Raw genomic sequence first — 25970 nt, forward strand, 5'->3', positions numbered from 1 at the left:
TTTTAGGAGTTTTTTTGTTTGTTTTTTAAGAAAGAGATTTAAGAAAGACAAAATGTTAATCTTGGAGATAGGTAAATAGGTATCTGTTTTATACATGCATACACATACTCTGGTTTCTTTTCAGATCCTATAAGTCTTTCACCTTCTAAACATGCATATACACATCACATATTTGTTTTAAAATATTTTGTGATTAAAAATAAAAAGTGGGGCTTCCCTGGTGGCGCACTGGTTGAGAGTCCGCCTGCCGATGCAGGGGACACAGGTTCGTGCCCCGGTCCGGGAAGATCCCACGTGCCGCTGAGCGGCTAGGCCCGTGAGCCATGGCCGCTGAGCCTGTGCGTCCGGAGCCTGTGCTCCACAACGGGAGAGGCCACAACAGTGAGAGGCCTGCGTACCGCAAAAAATAATAATAATAAAATAAAAAGTTAAGAATTAGCCTGCAAATTTTCTTATAAAGTTGTAAGGATATATCAGCCCTGTGACCGAACAGTTGTATGCTCAGGAGAAATAAAATCATTGATAACAAAATATTGATAATGTAGCAGCATGGATGAATCTCTGAAAACATTGTTAAACAAAAACATAGTCACAGGGACCTCCCTTGGTGATCTAGTGGTTAAGACTTCGCCTTCCAATGCAGGGGGTGCAGGTTTGATCCCTGGTTGGGGAGCTAAGATCCCACATGCATAGTAGCCAAAAAAACCTGAAACATGATACAGAAGCAGTATTATAACAAATTCAATAAAAACTTTTTTTTAACTTATTTATTTTTTTATTTATTTGGCTGTGTTGCGTCTTGGTTGCTGCATGCGGGCTTTCTCTAGTTGTGGCGAGCAGGGGCTACTCTTCCTTGCGGTGTGTGGGTTTCTCATTGCAATGGCTTCTCTTGTTTCGGAGCACGGGCTCTAGGCATGCAGGCTTCAGTAGTTGTGGCAAACAGGCTCAGTAGTTGTGGTGCTCGGACTTAGTTGCTCCATGGCATGTGAGATCTTCCTGGACCAGGGCTCGAACCCGTGTCCCCTGCATTGGCAGGCGGATTCTTAACCACCACACCACCAGGGAAGTCCCGAAAAAAAGCTTTTAAAATGGCCAACATCAAAAAAAAGGGGTTTCCCTGGTGGCACAGTGGTTAAGAATCCACTAATGCAGGGGGTACAGGTTCGAGCCCCGGTCCGGGAAGATCCCATATGCCGCAGAGCAACTAAGCCCGTGTGCCGCAACTACTGAGCCTGCGTTCTAGAGCCTGTGAGCCACAACTACTGAGCCCGCGTGCCTAGAGCCCATGCTCTGCAGCAAGAGAAGCCACCGCAGTGAGAAGCCCACGCACTGCAACGAAGAGTAGCCCCCACTCACTGCAACTAGAGAAAGCCTGTGCACAGCAATGAAGACCCAACACAGCCAAAAATAAATAAATGAAATAAATAAATTTATTTTTTAAAAAAACCTCAGTCACAAACAAGTACATACTGGATATTTTTCCATTTCTGTGAAGTCCAAGCACAGGCAAAACGTCTGTGGTGATAAAAGTCAAAAAGTAGTTGCCGGGCTCCTCTGGTGGCACAGTGGTTAAGAATCTGCCTGCCAGTGCAGGGGACACGTGTTTGAGCCCTGGTCTGGGAAGATCCCACATGCTGAGGAGCAACTAATAAGCCTGTGCGCCACAACTACTGAGCCTGTGCTCTAGAACCCGCGAGCCACAACTGCTGAGCCCTCGTGCCACAACTACTGAAGTCCGTGTGCCTAGAGCCCGTGCTCTGCAGCAAGAGAATCCACGGCAATGAGAAGCCCACACAATGCAATGAAGAGTAGCCCAAGCTCGCCACAACTAGAGAAACCCTGCGCAGCAACGAAGACCCAACACAGCCAAAAAAAATAATAAAATAAATGGATAAATTTAAAAAAAAAAAAGTAGTTGCCTTGAGGTGTAGGGGACTGACTGGAAAGGGTCACAAAGGAAATTTTGGGATGATGGAAATGGTCTATATCTTGTAACAGATAAAAGGGAAAATGTAGTGTGAGCTAATCTCTTCGTTTATTCCTCCTGAAACTGTTTGCTTTCCCTTTTTTGTAGGTGGTGCTTTCTACACAGCAGAGACTAGTGAAAACGCAAAATTGCACTATTACAGCTCCTGGGCGTTTATCCTCCATGCTACAGCACTGTGGCTTACAAGCACAGGCTTTGTTGTTGCTGACCCAGATGAGGGAGCACCTAATCTCTCAAGGCCTGTAACACCAACTTCCATGTGTCAGGGGTCATCATCTGGGGCTCCAGTAAAGTCCCCTGAGGATGTCTACACTGAGAGATTCCATCTTATTTTAGGTCAGTAAAAGACCTTACTAGCTTCTGACCCTACAGAGTTTTTCTTGAATTGTGCCCCCTGCCTATCAGCTCTTGGTGGCTATTACTTCATTCTTTATTAGGCATTAGTGATAGCCTTGATGTATACAAGTGAGTAAGCTTGTATACAGCTTATAAAATTGCAAATTTCATTAAGTCTAGAATGCCATTACAGGCTGGCTTTAGCATCGAGTTGAATGTATGTAAAATTTGCAAAAGAAGCCTAGTTCTTTCCACATGCTTTTTTTTTTTTGCGGTACGCGGGCCTCTCACTGTTGTGGCCTCTCCTGTTGCGGAGCACAGGCTCCGGACGCGCAGGCTCAGCGGCCATGGCTCATGGGCCTAGCTGCTCCGCGGCATGTGGGATCTTCCCGGATTGGGGCACGAACCCGTGTGCCCTGCATCGGCAGGCGGACTCCCAGCCACTGCGCCACCACAGAAGCCTTGGAACTTCATTTTTAAAGTGAAGTATCTTTCTAGGTACAGTGAGTTTCTAGAATAAATATTTTTCATACTTACCTTGTTCTGAGGAAACAAGTTATTAGATCATTACCTATAAATAAGTTATTGATTTAAGTGACATGTGAGAGTTATAAAGGCAAGTGATTAAATTAAGTAAGGTTTATGGTTCATAGAGCTTCTGTTATTCCTTACCAGGCCAAACATGACCGGATTTCTTATTTCCTTGGGTATGTTAAAATTTTGTTTTCGCTTGCCTTGAGATGAGAACTTTCTAAAAAACATTTAGGACTTCCCTGGTGGTCCAGTGGCTAAGACTCCGCGCTCCCAATGCAAGGGGGTGCTCCCAATGCAGGGGGCCCGGGTCCGGTCCCTAGTTTGGTCAGGGAACTAGGTCCCACGTGCCGCAACTAAGAGTTTGCATGCTGCAACGAAGATCCTGCATGAGGCAATGAAGACCCAGGGCAGCCAAATAAATAAATATTTCTTTTAAATAAAAAAATTTTTCAAGATAAAAATGAACTTTTATATAACGAAGATTGGCAGGGCATAAGCTGTGCAGTACGGTTACCTCAGTTCAAATTCTTGGTGTGCCCCATTGTAATGGACCTTTAGCAAACTATTTAAGCTCTGTGTGCTTAAAAGGAGTGGTAATAGGGCTTCCCTGGTGGCGCAGTGGTTGAGAGTCCACCTGCCGATGCAGGGGACACGGGTTCGTGCCCCGGTCCGGGAAGATCCCACATGCTGCTGAGCCTGTGCGTCTGGAGCCTGTGCTCTGCAACAGGAGAGGCCACGACAGTGAGAGGCCCGCGTACCACTTAAAAAAAAAAAAAAAAAGAAAAAAAAGGAGTGGTAATAATAGTACCTACTTTCTCAGATAGTGAAATGATATACTTAAAGTGCAATGCCTGATACATGGTAATCACTCAATAAATTTTAGTCAAAATAAAGTTATGAAACTCTACATGTTAAATTCTCTGGTGCAATTTTATTGTAATTTTTGCAGTAGTGAGCAAGCCTAATTGAGATTATTATTTGTGTATATGTTGATAAAAACAAACTATTAAGAGATTGCCTTATCACTTAATTGTTTAGTCTTAAATTCATTGTGGTTTATTTGCATTACCTTTTTGCTAAGTTTATTTGTATATCTTATCAAAATAGAAAATTATTTAACTTCATAAACTAAGAATCTCAAAGAAGCCTCGTTCTCTTTTTCTGCTTTCTACAGGAATCAGTGTGGAATTTCTGTGTTCCTTACGTTCAGATGCAACCATGGAAAGCATTACTGCTTGTTTACATGCGTTACAGGCCCTTCTAGATGTTCCTTGGCCCAGATCTAAAATTGGCAGTGATCAGGTGATTTCTTGTTTTTTGTTTGGCTTCTGTACATGTCAAGGAACAGGAACAGAAACATGTCCAGGTCACTACAGTCAATAGGGAGTAAACACGGAGAAGTAAAAAGGAGACTAAAAAACTGCACAGCTAGGCCTCAGAACTGGCATCAGCAACTGTGCTGACCTAGGAGCAGTCATGCCTCTTTCTGTCTCTGCTTCTGTCGCACTTATTTCTGCTGCCACCAGCCAACCACTCCGTGTAGCAGCTCTTCATGTGAACTTTCTGCAATGATGGGAAGGTTCTATATCATACTGTCTTTCTCTCTTTCCGCTTCAGTGCACCCTGCTCTTCGTATATACCTGTATCTTATACCCCATTTCCCTGAGAGTTTCTTCTTGGTTCACGTAGTTATTGTCAGTTACGTAGTATTCCTCTTGGCTGAGTTCTCTATCCAAGTCTTTTTAAGAGACGACTGGCTAGTCTCTAGGTGGAGTCAGACACTAATATCAGACCCAGTTGTGACCATGGTTAAAAGATCACTGTACACAGCTGATTCACTTTGTGATACAGCAGAAACTAACACACCATTGTAAAGCAATTATACTCCAATAGAGATGTTAAAAAAAAAAAAGATCACTGTACAAAGAATGGCAGTTCCTTTAACTGCTTTCCCAAGAGCAACTCTGTATTGGGCAGGCACCCTTAGCATCAGGTACTACCAGTATATTGAATTGTATATTAAATTGACTCTTGGATGTTAAGAAAAATGGATGGTATGATTTCTTTTCTATACAGTTATTTAACTTATTACTACTATCGTTTATTAGGTTTAAAGTATTAATCAGGCTCCTGCCTGACTTGGATTGTACTTGAATAAATTTTAAACTTTTTCTGCTTGTTTATTCTGTATGTTAAAACAAGTATCATAGGGGCTTCCCTGGTGGCGCAGTGGTTGGAAGTCTTCCTGCTAATGCAGGGGATGCGGGTTCAAGCCCTGGTCTGGGAGGATCCCACATGCCGCGGAGCGACTGGGCCCGTGAGCCACAACTACTGAGCCTGCGCGTCTGGAGCCTGTGCTCTGCAACGGGAGAGGCCGCGATAGTGAGAGGCCCGCGCACCGCGATGAAGAGTGGCCCCCGCTTGCCACAACTAGAGAAAGCCCTCGCACAGAAACGAAGACCCAACACAGCAAAAATAAATAAATTAATTAATAAACTCCTACCCACAACATCTTTAAAAAAAAAAAAAGTATCATAATGACAGTTTTACTATTATTTTCAAAGATGAAAGAAAGCCACCAGAGTAACCAATAGAAAAGAAAAGGGGAAAATGAAATAGTATTTGTCCAGTGTATTTTATTCTTTAGAGAGATATTCATTCTGTGCTTAATAACTCATCCACTTTTAATGTCATACTTCGCCATCATTCTTTATTAGTACCAGAAAACTTTAATATAAATCTAGGAATCTACATGGCAGTCCTTATATACTTTTAGCCACATTTTTCATCTTGTTTTAGAAATCTCGTTTGTTTTCCCACTTTAGGACCTGTGTGAAAATGATCTTTTGTCATAGTGCCATCTCCCACAGGATTGGACAAAAACCAACCTGGAGTTGGTTTAAAGTGGAGCAAGTGTTACATAACTTTATTGCCCTAACACCTTTATTTTTTATGGACCACTGTTTCTTTCTCTGAATTTTGTCATGGCATTTAACATTGGTATTTTTTTTTTAAGTATGTAATTTTCCATATAGTCTCACCTGTTTTCTGTGATAGGACTTGGGTATCGAGTTGTTGAATGTACTACATCGAGTAATTTTGACCCGAGAATCACCTTCCATTCAGCTGGCTTCTCTTGAAGTGGTAAGGCAGATTATCTGTGCAGCTCAAGAACATGTGAAGGAGAAAAGACGAAGTGCAGAAGGTGAATGTTCCTATAATGCCAAATCAATCACACGGCATCATTATTTTTTTAAGTATTGCTTATGTGTCTATGTCGTTCTGAGAATCTATTGTGTATAGTACAAATCTCTAGGTATGGCTTCAAATCCTCTCATGCACCTCTTCGTGTTAGCTTGGATGTTGTCAGTAGCTAAACTACTATTCCTTGGGAAAATTAGAATTTTAACAGCCCTGGAAGGAAAAAAAATTCTTTATACTGATTGAGTACCTACTTTTAAGTGTTTACCAATGTACATGGAAAGAACTACTGACAATTCTTTAATAACTTAAGTTTTGCAAAGTGATTAAATTGTTCATTTACAAGTCAAATTTGGTATTGGTGAGTTTATCACTTAAGATTACATTTGACTACCTATAACAGAAAATCCAATATAACAGTAGATTTAAAACACGAGGACTTATTCTCTCATCTAAAAGAAGTCCAGAAGTTGGCAGTCCTGGGCTGAGATGGCAGCTTCTTAAAGACATCAGGGACCTCAGTTCCTATCTTTCTGCCCAGCCACTACCAATATTAAGGTGGTAAGGTCAGTGCTGGAGCTCTAGCTATCAGGTTCACACCTTAACAGCAAGGAGTTAACCAGACAATATTTTAAGGCTGAGAAGATCACCGAGGATTTCTTTTGATCCATTGCAATAAGAAGTCCACATAAAGATAACTACTTTTACCTCCATAACTTTCTCTTTAACTTTAAGACCCAAGACTTCACCCATTTAAATGTGTTACCTACAACAGAAATGAACTAAACTGCCATCTACCGGAAGCAAAACAAACCTGAAGCATTTATTCAACATTGTTCTTTTTGTCTTTTAGTTGATGATGGGGCTGCTGAAAAGGAAACCTTGCCAGAATTTGGAGAGGGAAAGGACACAGGAGGACTTGTGCCTGGGAAATCTTTGGTCTTTGCAACACTGGAATTGTGTGTATGCATTCTAGTTAGACAGCTCCCAGAGCTAAATCCTAAATTGACAGGTAGCCCAGGAGTAAAAGCTACAAAGCCACAGATGCTGTCAGAAGATGGAAGTAGGTTGGTTTCCGCTGCATTAGTTATCCTCTCTGAACTTCCTGCAGTGTGCTCTCCTGAAGGTATGTTGTGGTGTTTGATTTGCTTTACTTGACCTGGAAGGACAGAAATGGTTTTGATAGATAATGGAGGTCATGGTTGCTTATCTTTTCCTCATTACACAAACGCTGACCCCCAAAGCTTTGCAATATGGTCTTTAATCCTCTAAGGTTAACATTACAATATTCCAGTAATCTGTTTTACTAAAAGGGTGAAAGTAAATACAGAGACAGCATGTACTCTACATAGATAGTCTCTTCCATGGTTGAGAATATTGTAAACCCATCGATGGCAATTACTAGCTCTTGGGCATTTTTTGGTATACAGTATCTAATGGACTTTCCCTGCCTCAGTGACAACAGAAGCTTCTCATCATATCCAGTTCTGTTTTGAATCAAGTCCATGCTTTTAATATAGTGTTTAAGGCTCTGCAGAGTACAACTGCCTCCTGATTCCTTCTGTGTGAACCTTAAACCCAGGAGGCTTCATGCATATCCCTGTTCTGTACTATTGTCGATGGTGTTACTTGATCTGAAATGACCCCACCCCTTCTCTCCTTTGTAAAATTTTGCCTTCCTTTCAAGTTCAGCTCCAGCCCTACCTCATCTGTGAAGGCTTCCCTAAAAACTCTGGCTCATATTGAGTTTTGTTTTGTTTTTCTTTTTGTTTGTTTGTTTGGTGTGTGTGTGTGTGTGTGTGTGTGTGTGTGTAGCTTCCATATGTAGATATGTAGTTTTTATGTGTCATATAGAGGTATATGTAATTGATTATTATAGAAAGAGAAGATAAATATATATACAGACATATGTCTTGTTTCCAGTGAAATTTTGTATCCTCTAGTACATAATAGGGACTCAGTATTTAATAGATACTTCTTAATTGGTAAGCATATTTCTGCTTAAATGTGTCTTGACCAACTTACATTCTGTCCTATTTTTAACATGACTTTAAGCTTCAGTTTGACTTTTAAACCTGTATTCCTTGTTCTCACACACTGTCTTATACCAATAGTAGCAGAAAAAGTGACTAGCAGAGGATTGGGGGCAAAAATATACGATATGAGTTTTATTGATAGCCTCTGGGAAAATTGATTGACTATTTTAGCTTTAGTCTCTTCTCTTTCACTTTAAACAAAGTGACTTTTTAACTACTTAGTGGCCATGGAAACTTTAATATTTTGTACTGAGTGATTCACTACAAATTGCTTCAAAAGGGTTTAATATAAAATCCAAATGGATAGTGATAGTGGTTGCACAACACTGTGAATGTACTTAATGCCACTGAATTATTAAAAATGATTAAAATGGTAAATTTTTTGTTCCATATATTTTACCACACTAAAAAGTAAAACTAAATTCAATGTTTGTCAACTACCAAATAAAACAAAATAACACAGCAATGGATAATGGCACTGTGATATACTTTAAATAACATCTCCAATTATAGCCAAAATTTAATCCACCCTTTAAAATCTTAAAGTTATTTAAATTATCTTAACAGTTATAATCCCTAATGGAGAATAATCTTAAAAGCTAGAAATCTTTGACATTATCTAACTCATTTGGTGATTTCCTTTGAGGAACTGTATATAGACTGAAATAGTGTTTTTTAAAAACATTACAGGAAGCATCTCAATCCTCCCTACTATACTGTACCTCACAATTGGAGTCCTCAGAGAAACTGCTGTGAAGTTACCTGGGGGCCAGCTATCTTCAACAGTTGCAGCTTCCCTGCAGGCTCTGAAAGGAATATTATCTTCTCCCATGGCCCGAGCAGAAAAGAGCCATACTGCTTGGACTGACCTTCTCCGTAGTGCTTTAACAACAGTTCTTGACTGTTGGGATCCAGGTAATTTAGGCTCATTGGAAGCAGTTGTTCAGTTTGTTTTAAAAAGCAACAGGGACAGTTTTTTGAGAATAAGCTATTTACTTGATCATGTTTGGCAGTCTCACCTAAAGGAGACCACAGTTCACTACATACTTGTTTAGAGGATATGTATCGTAGACAGAAAATATCTATGGTCTCATTTTAGTTTTTTTTTTTTTTTTTTTTGCGGTACACGGGCCTCTCACTGTTGTGGCCTCTCCCATTGCGGAGCCCAGGCTTCGGACGCGCAGGCCCAGCAGCCATGACTCACGGGCCCAGCTGCCCCGCAGCATGTGGGATCTTCCGAGACCGGGGCACGCCTGCATCGGCAGGCGGACTCTCAACCACTGCGCCACCAGGGAAGCCCCCTCATTTTAGTATCTTTAACGTTAATGCAATTAAATGACTGGCAGCCTCTATGTTGACAGTGAGAGACCTTCAAATGTAATAGTATGTTAATTTTAAAATACAGTATCATCCATGTCTAGCTGACAGAACTTTTTTAATATGCACAATGTACTGAAAACTGCATAAGGTATACATTATAAATATAATACAGGACTGATCTGTCCCTCCAGGACCTACTAGCTAAGTGACTAGACAAGTTATCCAACTTCTCTGAGCCTTAGTTTTCTCATTAACAAAATAAGGAGATTGTGTTGCAGGAGACTGTTAGAGCAATAACATAACATGCGAAAAGCATCTCGCTTTTTACCTGGCATATATCTATAAATGATAGCTAGTATTATGTTCAGGATCCATTAAACTTAGTTTTTCCCTTTGTTATTGTTGAGTAGGTCTTATTTTAAACATTATGTCATGGTAATTGTAAAAAGTGCTTAGACATATTATAAATTATCTCCTTTTTTAAAAAAAATATTTGGCTGCATCAGGTCTTAGTTGTGGCACACGGGATCTTTTGTTGCGGCGTGTGGGTTTCCCTCTAATTGTGGTGCACAGGCTCCAGAGCACATGGACTCAGTAGTTGCAGCGTGCAGGGCTGTCTAGTCGTGGCTCACGGGCTCTACAGCGCACAGGCTTAGTTGCCCCGCGGCATGTGGGATCTTAGTTCCCTGACCAGGGATCGAACCCACATCCCCTGCATGGGAGGTGGATTCTTAACCACTGGACCACCAGGGAAGTCCCTATCCCTGCCTTCTTTGTTCTGTTTATCAGTGTCACAATTCACCATATTCTATTTTGTATGGTAAAAAGGTTTCAGTTGAATTCAGCATTTATTGACCACGTACTTTGTGCCCAAAGTTGGCAGTCTAGGGGAGGCTAGTGCCATAAGGTATGATTAATACCATAGGAGCTCCTTGAAGGCAACAGTAATGTCTTATTTATCACTGCCTTTCTAGTATTAAAAAAAGGAGATAGGGACTTCCCTGGTGGTCCAGTGGTTAAGACTTCGCTTTCCAGTGCAGGGGGTATGGGTTGGATCCCTAGTCGGGAAGCTAAGATCCCACATGACTCGTGGCCAAAAATCCAAAACATAATACAGAAGCAATATTGTAACAAATTCAATAAAGACTTTAAAATTGGTCCACATCAAAAAAAAAACTTAAAAAAAAAGACCAGCTGGCAAAAGTTAGAGTAGTCAGCTCTGTTTGAGTGAATCAGGCAGAGTGTCACAGTAGGGTTCTCTGGAAGCTCATGCTGAGATGGAGTTTGGGGAGCAAGAGGCTTATTAAGGAACAAGGCCTGTGAAGGGAATGGGGAAAGCAATCTTGGGCTAAAGAAGCCAAGCTGCAGTACCAGCATCCAGCAAAGCTCAGCATGCCTGCTGGGCGGCTCTGAATATTGCCTGTCAGTGCCTCCCATAGGACAGCAGTGTCTACACTCCCTCAGATGTGGCTGCCCCCTGAAGACTGTGATCTCAGTCAAGCAAACTCGGGGCTGAGGCCAACCCTGAGGAGCCAACAGCTGACTGCATGCCTCACAGCTGGGCAGCACCTGCCCTCACGAAGGGGAGCTCAGTGCTACACCTCTGTAGCTACCACAAGAGTCTTCTCAAAACAGTCAGTTTCTTAAAGGATTAGAAAGCATTCTCCATTCTCCACATGGACATCATAGAAAAGGATTCTCACGCAGCATTTTGATCTAAGACCAGCAGACCTAAATAGCATGGTACATTTGGGGACGGCAAGTAGAGTAACGAGAGAATGTGGGTTTGAGGGGAAAGAGTAAGAGGGTGGTGAACGGTGATTAGTAGAGATGGATGGTAAGTGGGGCCAGATGATGGAAGGTCTGGCATGATTGGTAAGTTGGGCTGCCTTCAATAGGCATGTGTTCTTAAAACTGGAGTAAAGTGATGGGATTTGCATTTCTAAAGACTCACTCTGGCAGCAGTATAGAGAAAAAAGCAAGACTGTTGGAGACAAGGTAGTAGCAGTAAGGATAACAAGGAGTGAAATAATGAAAACTAAAATGTTTAGCAAGTATTAACAGAATTTACTGATAGTTTGGTTTAGGAGTTGAAAGGGGTAAGGTGAGTTGGGTGTTCATGGTGCCCTTAACAGAAATACCAAAGTGAGGGTTTTCAGAGGAAGACAGTGAGTTTATTTTGAAATGCCTACAGGATAATCAAGTGGAATGAAATATGAAGCGGTCTGGGCTTCAAGAAAGTCTGGCTAGAGATGGTTTTAGACTGCATGCGTTTGGGAGTTGTCAGTGGGATGGTTGAAATCACCTAACTTGGGTTTATGCAACAAGATGGGAGGAGATTCCGAATATAATGCAGAAACAGAAGCCAAAGAAAAGAGAGTTTTAATGACTCGAGAGTGGTCAGCAGTGTAAAATACACTGTGGAGATCACGCTCACAGTGTTGAGGTACAAGAGAGGAGTAAGGGAGGGGAAGGATCAAGTACAGGCTCCTCTCGACAGGGAGACGAGAAAGCTGAAGGAAGATACAGGGTCAAGGAATTTTATTTTATTTTATTTTTTAGATGAGGCTCTAGTATGAGTTCATGCTTATGGGGGGAAAAAAGGTGGAAATGGGGTTGGAGTTGGAACTATTAGGGAGGGAAGCAGCATCCCTTTTCTAGGCAGAAAGGAAAAAAATTCACAGCACATTTAGAAGGATGAATCTGCCAGTGTGAGGGAGGAAAGGAGGTAAGGATGGAAAGTTAATAGGCGTAAGTTGTTAGGTTGAGTTATGATGAGCTTGCCTTTTTCATCACACACACACACACACACACACACACACACACACACACACACACACACACACACACACACACACACACACACAGATAGTTTTCTGTTGTCTGTCAGAGAATGAGGTTAGGACACTGAGGATTTGGACTAGCTACTGAGAAGAATTAAGGAAGGAGCTGATAGGGAAAACATTTGCTACATAACAAATTGCTCTAAAACTTAGTAACTTCAAACAACAAACATTTGTTACCTGACAGTTTTTGACGGTCAGGAATTGGGGAGCAGCATAGCTGGGTGGTTCTGTCTTGGGGTCTCTCTTGAGGTTACTGTTAAGATGTTGGCCGGGGTCACAGCCGGGTCACAGTCCCCATTTCCAAGGGGACTCGCTCATGGCTGTTGGTAAGAGGCCTCAGTCTCTCACTGGCTGTTAGTTAGCAGGAGGCCTCAGTTCCTTACCACATAGGCCTCTCCATGGGGCTTAATGCTAAGCGAACCTTGCATCTATTGTAGGTAAAAGAGAATGGGTATAATGGAATTTGGGCAGGGCTGGGAGAATAAGGGAATTTTAGAAGAAATGGGAAGAAGAACCCAGGAGAACTTTATCTTACGGAGAATAAAAAGACATTTTTACTAAACAGACTAGCTATTGTAGTTTCAAGTTGCTGTAAATGACTAAGAATAACTTGGCTGTATGTGAAGCACTATGGCATCATGGTTAACAGTATGCTTTCTGGAATCAAACTGAATGCCTTACTAACTGTGTGATTTGGGCAAATGACTGAATTTCCGTTCCTCAGTTTCTCATCCATAAAATGGGGGAAATAAGTGTACTTACCTCACGATGCTAATGAGGATTAAATATAAAGTGCTTATAATAATACTGTCATAATTTAAATGTTAACCATGCACCTATTTTACCTTAAAATTATTCAAATTATTTTTACAAAATAAATCCTACCCATCCATAGTATTTTGCTTTCATTGCTGCTGTGTCTCAGGTGTCAGCTCAAACACTAATTTCCTAAACCTTTCTCTGACTGCCCAATGTAGCAACTCCTGGGTTGCTTTCTATTATCTCTTAATATATTTTTTATATTCATAGACCTTGTGACTAGCTGAAATCCTTTATTTACTTCTTGGTATATTCTGTATCTTCTCTGTAAATTGTATTCTCAGTGCCAAAAAGAGTGCTGGCACATAGAAAACGTTTCTTAAGTATTTGATGAGTGAATGTTACCAAACCTTCTACATATATATGTAATTTTTTTCATAAGTAGTAATCCATTCTTACACAATTTAATGAGTTGAATTTGCTACACCTTTTCCTTTTCAAATAACATTGATTTTCCACAAGAGGTTCATTAAAATTATTTAATGAGAGTATGACTTTGGGAAATGAAGTAAATTACATCCAGTAGAAAATTCCTTTAAATGATTGTGGCACACACAGATATTTTCAAATTTTTCTGTACTGTTAAGAAATGGTATATGTAGCAAACAAAGTGCTAAGTTATTTTCGCTTGACACGTGTATTATCAAAATATGAATACTTTAAACTTAACAAAGAAAAAACAACTGTCCAAGCATTTCTGTATTTCTCCACAATAAAAACAGTAATATAACAGCTAATTTATATTGAGCATTATGTGCAACATGCTATTCTGAATGCTTTGCAAGGATTAACTCATTTAATCCTCATAACCTTATAAATTTAAGTACTGTTACTTTCATTTTACAGATGAGAAAACTGAAGATGGGGTTAAATATCCAAGGTCACATAACTAGTTAATGCATATTCCTAGTAAATGTATATAAGTATTTACTGATGTCTTTACTTAACGCAGACTGTAATTTCTTTGGTAATTCTTGACTCTAGAATTACGTAAAATGCATATTTTAAAGCTACAGCATTTGCCAGGATTCTTAGTCAGTCAGTCCGTATTACTGTCTGTAATCCTTAGGTACACAAAAGAAATTACTACCAAACTAGAGACAGCTTCACAGCTGTATATAACAGTAAATATGACAGTGTTGGGATCTGTTTCTCATAGATTATTTCTTTTTAGTAGCTGGAACACACCAAGAACTTGATGAAGTCAGTCTGCTTACTGCTATCACAGTATTTACTTTGTCTACCAGTCCAGAAGTAACTACGATCCCATGCCTTCAGAAGCGCTGTATTGAGAAATTTAAGGCTACTCTTGAGATAAAAGATCCTATGGTAAGTGTGTTTAGAAGATAGATGTTTGTAATAGGAACATGTTTAGGCTTTTGCAAAACTTTTCCTTATGATTTTGTTGAGTCCAACAGAAAGTACCAGACTGAAAATTATTTTTAGGTTTGGATTAATTCATGTTCTTGGGTTGACAAAGTCAAATAATAATGGTCTTGTTTTTTGGCCCTGAGGATGGAATGTAGTTAGTTGGAGAAAGATAAAGAAAATGTTTTTTAAAAAATTAAAAAAAAAAAAAAAACCTAAATTTAAAATAGGGGCATCTTAACATTGATATATCCCTAGAACTTCAGTGGATTTCCTTTCAAAAAAAAAGGGAAGGAAGACGCTAGCATGTGCCTTCAGTATATGACTGTAAAATAATGGGACCTGTTTCAAAAGCAGCATATACAAATTAATCCCATTCCTTTCTGGCCCTTTTATTTGCTAAATTAATTTCCTATGCTGTTATGTGGTACAAAATAAGTTTGTAGCACATGATCACAAATAGACTCTTAAAACTTAGTAACCAGATTTTCTCTCAGAAAAAAAATAATCATTCAAATGAATAAAGGATGGTTTCTATATTTGCTGTATAGTCATCTCCTTTTGTTCTCCTGCCCTATCTGTTTCCTCTAGCCTAACAGGAGCTTTATGTAGCAGTCTCAAAGGGGTGCCTCCAGTATGGGATTACACATAATTAATATGGTCCAGACATGGTTCCTTAAAACCTTCATAGCATCAAATATATGTGATTTTCATCTAAAACATTTTCCAAAATATGTTTCAAGTTTGTGTGTTTGTTTGATTTTTTACTATAGAGAGACAAACGAGGGGGAAAATAGGAACTAGTCAAAAGAAGAAAAATTAACCACTTTATTCCCACTCCAAGCTGTCACAACCACTGTTAGCATGCAAGTTTGAATAACTGTTAGTGCTTGGACTTCCAAAATTAAAGATAAATTAGAAATAAAATAAATTTAAATGTGGGAGGGGAGGCTTTAAATTTTTTTCATTTACATTTTTTAATTTACTTTAAAAATTTACATTAAAACTTAACATTTTAATATAAACGTAAATTTACATTTACAGTTTATACTATTTTTGTCTTTTCTCTGATTAGGTACAAATCAAGACCTATCAGCTCCTACTTTCCATTTTTCAGTATCCGAATCCAGCTGTTTCCTACCCGTACATTTACTCTTTAGTATCCTCTATCGTGGAAAAACTGCAGGAAATAGACAAAAGAAAACCTGAAGACACTACTGAGCTTCAGATCTTTCAAGAAGGCATAAAGGTCTTGGAAGCACTGGTAGCCATTGCTGAGGAACAGCATCGTAAGTGCTAGCACTAAATGCATACTAAATCAGAATCTGTCCAAAATCAGAAATTTAATGTTATTTAAACTGTAAAACATCCCATTAGTCACTTAGCATTATATTTTCACACTCGTGGAAAGGCAGGTGTTGATGTTAATCAATCAACAGTATTGATACTGTTTTGTATTAATTTGGGAGAAGAGATTGGAAGAACTGCTTCCCTTCAAGTGGGGGAAATATGTCCAGATCAAGTGTATAAGAAACATTTACATCCCTGAACCTGGGGCTTACATCATTTGTTTACCTTCCAGGCTCTCAGCTGGTGGCCTGTCTTCTGCCCATCCTCATTTCCTTCCTTTTGGATGAGAATGCTCTGGGATCAGCAACTTCCATAATGAGAAATCTACATGACTTTGCTTTGCAAAATCTCATGCAGATTGGGCCTCAGTATTCATCAGTTTTTAAAAGTGTAATGGCTTCCTCTCCAGCCTTGAAAGCCCGCCTTGAAGCTGCTATAAAGGGCAATCAAGAAAGTGTCAAGCTCAAGATACCAACATCTAAACATACTAAGAACTCTGGAAAGAATTCAAGCATCCAATTAAAGACCAACTTCCTCTGATGTTTTTTTTGAATAGTAAGCACCTTAACGCAATACTTGATCATTTCTTTCACTTTGGGGGCAAAAGTGGCATTTTAGACACAAGTGCACTTGGAGGCTGTTTGTTTTAACTTAAATTGCTTTGAAAAGTCACAGCAAACTTAACATTTTTTGTGGGTTTCTTTTTTTCTTTCTTTCATATAATAAAATCACAGAGCTCTGTCAGAATTCTTGCCAGGAATTTCAATAAAGTGCTAAAGGACTAAACTTAGAAAACCAACCACTGCTTTAAAAACAAAATTTATTTCTTCTAATAGTCCACACACACATAGTACTATGACATATATAAGCCTGACTCTAATATAAATTATCTGCATTTATATTGCATCTCGATTGCCAGTTTAAAATTCGGCCTTATTCAATAATTGTATTAGACTTTCTTGGATTTCTCAAACAACGTAAATGATTGGCAAGCTATTTAGGAAACTTGGTTTAGAATTATCTAAAATATGTAATAGTACAAATTAATTAATGCCCTACAGTGTGACTTAAGATTTGGTGTCTATAAATATCATGGCTTTTTACCATCTATTGGTTTTATTTGTATTGAGTTCAGAAAATTGAAATTTTAGTGATTTTAAATAGAATAGGGCATTTCCACTTCAATTTCTCACATGGATTTTCTTTTACCTCTGTTCCTAATAATTTTCATCATTTTCATTTATGGCAAACATTCATACCAATGAGTTTAATATAGATTCATATCTATATTTAAATTAACTATGGGTTTATATAAATGTCAAATTTAGTACAACAAATTTAGATCCTCAATGAATACAAGTATGTTTTTTTAACATGAAACATATTTTAATATAGAAAAAATCTAATGATAAAGTCATACTGGTTGAAGGATAATTTTTAATTATTGATGGTCATTGACTCTCCTTCCACTTCAGTGTTATACTGTGTGAATCAAGCACTGTGTCAGAACAAAGCATTTCCCTGTTAAAAATTAAAACCCGAAGTGAGAGGGGCATGTTCAGAATGGAGAGACGCTTGGAGTCAAGAGAAAGCAATGTGATGGTACTCTATTTTATTATGTTTGTATATAAATACACTTGTAAATCGTTCAGAATGAAAGCATTTGACAAATTCTAACACTACAATCAGTTTTTCTAATTTACGTAAATAAAGCTAATTTTCTTTATCATTCTTGTATTTGAAATTATTTTACTCACAAAAGATGACTGGTTAGTCTCACAGAGTGCAGAAAATCATTTCTGTGGAGCAAATAATATTTTCTCTGAAACTTAGCCTGTTTGTTTTCTGAGGGGAGCCCTTTCTTTGGAACATTCTTTGCAATGGTTTGCATTCTTTGTCTTTCTAATTATCTCTATGAATTTGACTGTATACTCATTATTGTTTCCTTCACCTGAATGCCCTTCTCTCCCTTGTTCTATCTGGCTGACTCCCAGTCCTTTTAGGCCTGGTTTAAATGTCACTTCCCCTTGATAACTCCTTAACGCTTCTTACCCTCCTCTCAAACCAAGCAAATGTAACTGCTTCTTCATCTGTGTTCCTGCAGTACTTTATATATTATTCTATGCACTGAACATCACATTGCATTTTAATACTCCCTTTTAGACTGTGTCTTAAAGGGAGAAATTTTGTCTTCTGTAACTGCCTGTGTGGCATCAACTAGACACTTGAAAAACTGTTGAACTGTACTGGTGTAGGATGAATTTGAGCTGAGAAATTTATTCCTTTGCCAAGGCAAATGCTGGACTGGGATATTCTCAGGATATAGTTTTTTTTATTTTTTTGTTTCTTTTGTATTGTTTTTTATTTCATTTAGTTTGTTCTTAAACATTAAGATTTCTGCTCCTCATTTAGTGACCTGGTATCCTGAATTGTCTGGATTTAAAGGTGCTATATGAATATCAGTAGTTGTGAAAAAATATGTCCAGTGTCATGGAATTAGGAACTTTGAGTTGGGCACAATTCTATAGGCTTTTTTTTAATGTATCATCTTGTTTAATACAATATTGAATTAGTAAAGATACCCTTACTGATACAGAAATTAAGGCTTAACGGCTGAGACTTGAACCCACCTTTTTGATCCCAGGTTCCAAGCTAGAGACAGAAAAGGTCCGTTGGTGGTCCTGATTCTATCAAGGTAAAGCTTTTCTCTTCTTTCACTGTTCCACATTCCTTCCAGAGCTTTCTTCACTCCTAGTTGAAGATATTTTCGTTTAATATTTCTCCAAATTGCCACGAAAAGTTTTCTGGCTAATACAACAGGAAAAAGTGGGAAAAATTTGTGACGTCTACAATTTCAATGGGAATAATGAATACATGATTAGTTGTTGATATAAGTTCTGATTTGTTTAAAGGTGAATAGTTAAGACTGAAAAGCACATCAAAAATTCTTTACATCTGTTTTATTTTAACAAGTCTCCAGTTGTTATAAAGCAGTTGCACTTTAACTTGGTAATTCTTTACAAATTTAATGTGTTGATGAGCAAACTGGATGAAACAAAGTGGTATATATAATGTTTGCTTGAGCTTTATGTTTTTCTAAGGGAAGAAATACAGCCCAAACTACTAGTTGAGTCTCATTTTATTTAACCTACTATTTAAAAGCTTATCATGGAAAGACTTATAAAAAGTAACATCAGAAAGACCAGATTTCTATAAATAGAGCATCCGAAGCAAAATTTCTGCTTCTATAAATCAAACTTCACCGCCCACCTAAAAGGAACATTAAGGCACTTTAAAAGATACAAATAAGTGCTATAAAAGAGATACAAGGATAGTGCTATGGGAACCCAGGGAAGAAAACTGACGCTTCTGAGATGGACTTCCTGGAAGGAATATCATATGGTACAGGCTTAGAGAATAATACATACTTGACGGAATAAATGTATAACCTAAGAGTCTTTTGTAACATTAATTTTGAACAGAAGGATTCGCTTTGTCTTTTTATTACAATATTAGTTTACATTTTGAGGGAAGAAATTTCAACCCTCAAGCTAATAAACTATGATAATGTTAATACAAAACTAACAATATATGAAATAAAGTCTATACTACCCAAAAACTATAGTTAAAATGTTGAATCGTTTCTGGCCGTTTAATGATTATATTATGCTAACAGTCCTAAAGCTTCAGTAGTCTGCCTATATGTATCTTTCAGAGTCCTGTTAACATAATTGTAGAATCAAGGTAGTTACATATATTGCATTTTCTCCATCAATTGAATGTACTTTCCTCTTTACAAATAACTTGTTAACCCTTGCAAGACCTCAATTTATCAGAAATATGGTTATTCACCTGCTGGCTGACAGTTTAATGAACTGTGCCTATCTTGACTTTTCTGTTTATCAATCTACTTAGCTGATGCCTCGGCTTTTAGCTTTGAGGAAATGGGAAATTTTGTGTTGTGATGTAGAGCTGGAATGTATCCAGTACAGACCACAAATACAATCCTAGGTTCTGTAAATTCAAAGGAGCTAGCTTCCTTTAATTGCCTTTCTGTTTGCTCAGGACTCCTGGCTGTTCTACTTAGGACATTATAAAATGATTCCACTGACTACTTGGAGAAAATTCTAATTACTTAATAGGCATTCTTAGCACATATCCACATATCGTTCTCTGACAAAATATTTCAGAAAATACTTATTTTTTTAAAGGATTCTATTAAGAAAATTTAAGAGGTCATTGCTACCAATGAAAAACTAATGTTGACAATGTTTTGCTTAATGGGATCAAAATTTAATACTTTTCTCTGAAAAAAAATCTAGATGCAAAAAAACTTTAGACACACACACACACTATATATATATATATATACACACACACACACACACACACACACACATATATATGTATATACACACACCTATCAGCAGTAGTGGACTGCTTTATAACATAAAACATTCCAAGAAAGAACAAAACAAGTGAGATATTTTTTAAAGCAATTTAAAGTATGCCAGTGACACAGCAAAAGCAGTTTTGTTAGTGGTGTTACTGGGCTAGTACAAGTGTCCTCAGAAAAAAAAAACCAAAACATTCATATGCAACCAAAACTGATGCTCTCTGGTGAACAACGAGCCTATAAGTCCCAATATTTCTCTGTTAGTTACTTGTTTCTAATCTTAACAAAGCTTTGGGCCTTGTAGTTTGCAATCAAATGCTGGAAGAGTGCTCACTGCTCCCTGAATTGCCAGGGTGACTTGTTTTCTCCTACCTTTTCCTCCCTAGTAGTGTCAGGTACTAGAAACACATCATCTAGGCCTTCGTTTAAACACAAAAGCTTCGTAAAAACAGATTTGCTTAATTATGGAAATGCTTTTGTTTCAGCAGTCAACACACTCTTTTGAGTCAATATCAGATGAGAAATGGTTAGAACATGCACTTCCTATTCCCCAGTCAACTGTATTGTGACTCTGCCATTTGCTATAGTTTTCATTGCAAATGCTTTCTCTTTTCAGTAATAATGTGACCATTCTGAGTTCTCAATTTAGTATAAAAATTTTTGTAGAATTTTCTACAATATGAAAATGTTCCTTTAGTTGTTTGATTTATATGCTTAACATAGTACTGGAACTTCCAGAAATCACCTACTGTCTGTCTCTGGGCAAACATATGCCTAAACCATTTATCTTACATATGACACCTAAAGCACAAGTGGCTTTATCTTTGAAGTCCAAAGATAAATTGGACTTCATCAAAATTAAGAACTTTTGTGCTTCAAAGGACACCATCAAGAAAGTGAAAAGACGGGACTTCCCTGATGGTCCAGTGGGTAAGACTCTGCGTTCCCAATGCAGGGGGCCTGGGTTCGATCCCTGGTCGGGGAACTAGATCCCGCATGCATGCCACAACTAAGAAATCTGTATGCTGCAGTGAAGATCCTGCATGCCGCAACTAAAACCCGATGCAGCCAAAATAAATAAATAAATATTAAAACAACAACATTATAAGAAAGTGAAAAGACAACCCACAGAATGGGAGAAAAAAATTTGCAAATCATAGCTAAATATATATATAGAGAGAGAGAGAGAGAGAATATCCAGCATATGTAAAGAACTCTCAAAACTCAACAATGAAAAGACAACTCAATTTTAAAATGGGCAGAGTTAAAACAGACATTTCTCCAAAGAAGACATACAAATGGCTAATACACACATGAAAAGATGCTCAGTATCCTCATTCATGAGGGAAATGCAAAACCACAATGAGATACCACCTCACTTGATCACTAGGATGGCTGTGATCAAAAAGACAATAACAAGTGTTGAGGAGGACGTGTAGAAATTAGAACTTTCTTATACTGCTGCTGAGAATTTAGTGCAGTTGCTTTGGAAACAGTTTGACAGTTTCTCAAAAAATTAAACATAATTAACAATATGATCCAGCAATTCCACTCCTAGGTATGAAAGAATTAAAAAGTCATGCAAAAACCTGTACATGAATATTCACAGCAGAATTATTGATAACAGCCAAAAAGTGGGAACAACCCAAGTGTCCATCAACTCATGAATATATAAACAAAATTGGTATATCCATTCAATGGAATATTATTCAGCCATAAAAGGGATGAACTACTGATACATGATACAATGGAGATTAACCTTAAAGACAGTATGCTAAGTGAAATAAGCTAGACATAAAATGCCTCTTGTTATATGGTTCCATTTTATGAAATGTCCATTGATATGAAATATTTATGAATAGGCAAATCCATATAAACAAAGTAAGTTACTGGTTGTCAGGAGCTGAGGAAGACTGGAGGGGAAGGTGACTGCTAATGGGTATGGGGTTTCTTTTTGGAATGTGGAAAAGGTTCTGGAATTAGATAGTGGTGTTGGTTGCATAACCATGTGAATATAGTAAAAACCACAGAAAAGAACACTTTAAAAGGATGAATTCTGTGGTATGGGAATTTGTTATGGGTTGAATTATGTCTCCCAAATAGATGTCTTAAGCCCTAGTACCTCAGAATGTGACCTTATTTGAAAATAGGGTCATTACAAATGTAAATAGTTACAGTGAAGTCACATTGGAGTAGGGTGGGACCTTAATCCAATTTGACTAGTGTCCTTGTAAGAAGAGGAGAATGCCATTGGAAGACAAGGAGACACACAGACACAGAGGGAAGACAGACATGTGAAGATGGCGGCAGAGACTGAAATTATGCTGCCACAGCCCAGAAATGCCGTGGCCTACCAGAAGCTGGGGGAGCAAGACCCTCCCCTAGAGGCTTTGGAGGGAACATGACCTGTCAACACCTTGATTTGGGGTTTTAGCTTTCAGAACTATGAGAGAATAAGTTTCTGCTGTTTAAAACGAGATTGTGGTACTTTGTAATGGCAGCCCTAGAGAACTCACACCGATTTATATCTGAAGTTTTAAAAAAGGAGTTAGTGGGCTTCCCTGGTGGGGCAGTGGTTTTAATAACAAAATTAAAAATAAAAAAATTCAACAATGGGGACATATAAAAGTATAAAATAAATGTCCATGAGTCTATCCTAATATAAATTATTGAATAAATAAATGGTGGAAAATAGACAAATCTCCCATGTAGAAGAATTCCAAATAATTTTATGTGAAACCTAACTCCCCACCCCTCAAAGGGTTGCACATAGTAATTTCCTTTCAAAAAAAGGGGGAGGACTTCCCTGGTGGTGCGGTGGTTAAGAATCCGCCTGCCAGTGCAGGAGACACAGGTTCGAGTCCTGGTCCAGGAAGATCCCACATGCCGCAGAGCAACTAAGCCTGTGTGCCACAACTACTGAGCCCACGTGCCACAACTACTGAAGCCCACATGCCTAGAGCCCATGCTCTGCGACAAGAGAAGCCACTGCAATGAGAAGCCCGTGCACCACAACTACTGAGCCCGCGCACCTAGAGCCCGTGCTCCGCAACAAGAGAAGCCACGGCAATGAGAAGCCTCCGCACTGCAACGAAGACCCCATCCAAAACCATCAAGGTCATCAAAAACAAGGAAAGTCTGAAAAACTATCACAACCAAGGAGGGCCTAAGGAGACAAAAATGTATCATATTCTGGATGGGATCCTGCAACAGAAATGGGATGTTAGGTAAAAACTAAGGCTGTCTGAATACAGTATGAACTTTAGTTAATAATAAAGCATCAATATTGGTTCACTAGTTGAAAGGTACCATATTAACGTAATATGTTAATAACAGGCAAAACCGAGTGTTTAGGTATATGGCAACTCTGTACTACCTTCACAACTTTTCTGTAAATCTAAAACTATTCTAGGGCTTCCCCAATCCACCCACCAATGCTGGGGACACGGGTTCAAACCCTGGTCCGGGAACATCCCACATGCCGCGGGGCAGCTATGCCCGTGCGCCACAACTACTAAGCCTGTGCTCTAGAGCCCGTTAGCCACAACTACTGAGCCCACGCGCCAAAACTACTGAAGCCCGCGTGCCTAGAGCCCGGGCTCTGCAACAAGAGAAGCCACTTCAATGAGAAGCCTGTACACCGCAACGAAAAGCAGCCCCCGCTCGCTGCAACTAGAGAAAACCCACATGCAGCAACAAAGACCCAAGGCAGCCAAAAATAAAATAAGTAAATTTAAAAAAAATTAAAAAATAAAAACTATTCTAAATTGTAAAGTTTATTTTAAAAGAAAAACAGATTCAGAATGTCTGGGGTATGGCCCAATAATTTGCATTTTTAAACAACGCTTGTTTTGCATCTTGCTTCTGATGGGTGGTCACAAGTCCATTTTTGGAGCAGCACTACCCTAACTAAGGTCAGCTCCCACTGTGGCTTTCAGCCTAAAGCAGAATGGCTGTGAGGTCACTTGACCTCTGCCTGCAGTAAATTTGCTGATTAACACTACAATAAGTATTTACAAAGTAGGTCAGCTATGCCTCTGTTCACCCGTGTTTTTAGGGATTAGTCAGAAGAAAAGGTAACTCTGTCTCTGGTCACCAGCAGGAAAAGGTGTGGTGGAATAGAAAAGTAGTTATCTGGCTTCCATTTTGAGAGTTAACACCCATCTTAATGGGTGTCAAAACACCTTAGTCACTTCCATTTTGTCTATGCTGCTCCCTTTCCATGTGCCACTTCCTTGAGTTCCATCCCAGATAAAAGAATTCAAGTGCCTAGCACTACCCCACAAAATGAATTGCTGAAGATGGCCACAATAAATAATGTTCCTGGACCCTTGTTTCCAACAGTCATTTCTCTAGACTTAATCATCAGCCAGTCACATTCCTAATGCTTTTTCTGTTCCCTCATACAGATACCACCAGTTCCTCTTGCAGGTGAGAAGACTATAGCATTGAATGGGATACAGCAGTGTTTAGATAAGAGATCATAAAGATCTAGGTATAACAGACTAATGATCCCTAGTAATTTATGCTACTTTATTGAAAACTCAGTATCCAGGGGAGAAAACTGGTAAGAAAAACAGGGCAGATCTCAGACCTAGAAGGACAAATACTGCTGGGAGTTAGGTTCTTTCGAAGTCCTTGGAAAACATATAACCATGAACATCAGTGATATAATTTTCATTACATAGTCATCACCATACTCTTTGAGGACAGGGAAATAATGTACCCTTCTCTTTGGTGTTTATACCCCATATTGTATTTCTACGTGTCCCCTGCTGCAGTGTTGCTCAGCCAACCTGTACACATAGGTCTCTCCATCTTTGCACAATCCTGTTTTCTTTCTTTCTTTCATTTATTTATTTTTGGCTGCGTTGGGTCTTTGTTGCTGCACATGGGCTTTCTCTAGTTGCAGCGAGCGGGGGCTGCTCTTCATTGTGGTACACGGGCTTCTCGTTGCGGTGGCTTCTCTTTGTTGTAGAGCACGGGCTCTAGGCACGCGGGCTTCAGTAGTTGTGCCTCTCAGGCTGTAGAGCGCAGGCTCAGTAGTTGTGGCGCACGGGTTTAGCTGCCCTGCGGCATGTGGGATCTTCCTGGACCAGGGCTGCATTGGCAGGCGGATTCTTAACCACTGCACCACCAGGGAAGCCCAATCCTTCTGTTTTCTTAACCACTTCTATTATTGTTCATTACATTTCCCTCCCCTTCATTAACTCTATTCTGTTCAGAGTCCAGAAGTAGAGACCATTGACTAATGATGACCTTGAGTGAGATCACTGCTAATTAGAAATGATCATATCTGTGAAAAGCACTTCCCTTGAACTCATAAAACCACCACAGTAGAATCTTAAGTACCTATAGTGTGCAACGCACTATGCGCATATAAGGAAGTACCAGTATAGAAAGAGCACTGAACTCTTAGCACCAATGGATCTGGATTCTAATTTTGTTAGTGTGGGCAGGTCAGCCTCCTGGCCTCAGTTTCTTCTCTGCTAAATAGTTGAGCATAGTGTGACCAACTATCCCTATTTGTCTAGAATTCCCAGGCTCAGCACTGAAAGTTCTGTGTCCCAGGAAACTCAGTACCAGGTGAGCCAGGATGGTTAGTTCCCCTCTTGGACAGGCTATCTGAGACCCTTTCTGGTTCTGACAGTTCTGGGTCAAAGCCTCAGGTGCTTCTCAAGGCATGTTGTCTATGACCTTTTGAGAGTGTGGACTGAGTCACAGAGAGACAGGGTAGTGGCTATATGCAAAGAACTTGTAAGGCTTCCTGCCTCCTG

General features: G+C 39.1%; 1 protein-coding gene across 6 annotated transcripts in view; it reads left to right on the forward strand.

The window, feature by feature from the left end:
• The window catches only part of HEATR5A (HEAT repeat containing 5A), a 109696-nt gene extending 92101 nt beyond the window's left edge, over window positions 1-17595 (forward strand). For 5 of the 6 annotated variants that reach the window (XM_060004714.1, XM_060004711.1, XM_060004713.1 and 2 more), the window contains 8 exons: window positions 2075-2323; window positions 4032-4159; window positions 5915-6062; window positions 6912-7184; window positions 8785-9009; window positions 14254-14408; window positions 15523-15736; window positions 16030-17595. In XM_060004714.1, coding sequence (XP_059860697.1) covers window positions 2075-2323; window positions 4032-4159; window positions 5915-6062; window positions 6912-7184; window positions 8785-9009; window positions 14254-14408; window positions 15523-15736; window positions 16030-16337 — 1700 coding nt within the window. In that variant the 3' untranslated portion in view covers window positions 16338-17595. The remainder of the gene's footprint in view (window positions 1-2074; window positions 2324-4031; window positions 4160-5914; window positions 6063-6911; window positions 7185-8784; window positions 9010-14253; window positions 14409-15522; window positions 15737-16029) is intronic. The other variant, XM_060004715.1, reaches the window with a different exon arrangement.
• Window positions 17596-25970: the final 8375 nt, after the last annotated feature.

The sequence above is a fragment of the Delphinus delphis genome, chromosome 2, assembly GCF_949987515.2.
Source record: "Delphinus delphis chromosome 2, mDelDel1.2, whole genome shotgun sequence".
Classification (NCBI taxonomy): Eukaryota; Metazoa; Chordata; class Mammalia; order Artiodactyla; family Delphinidae; genus Delphinus; species Delphinus delphis.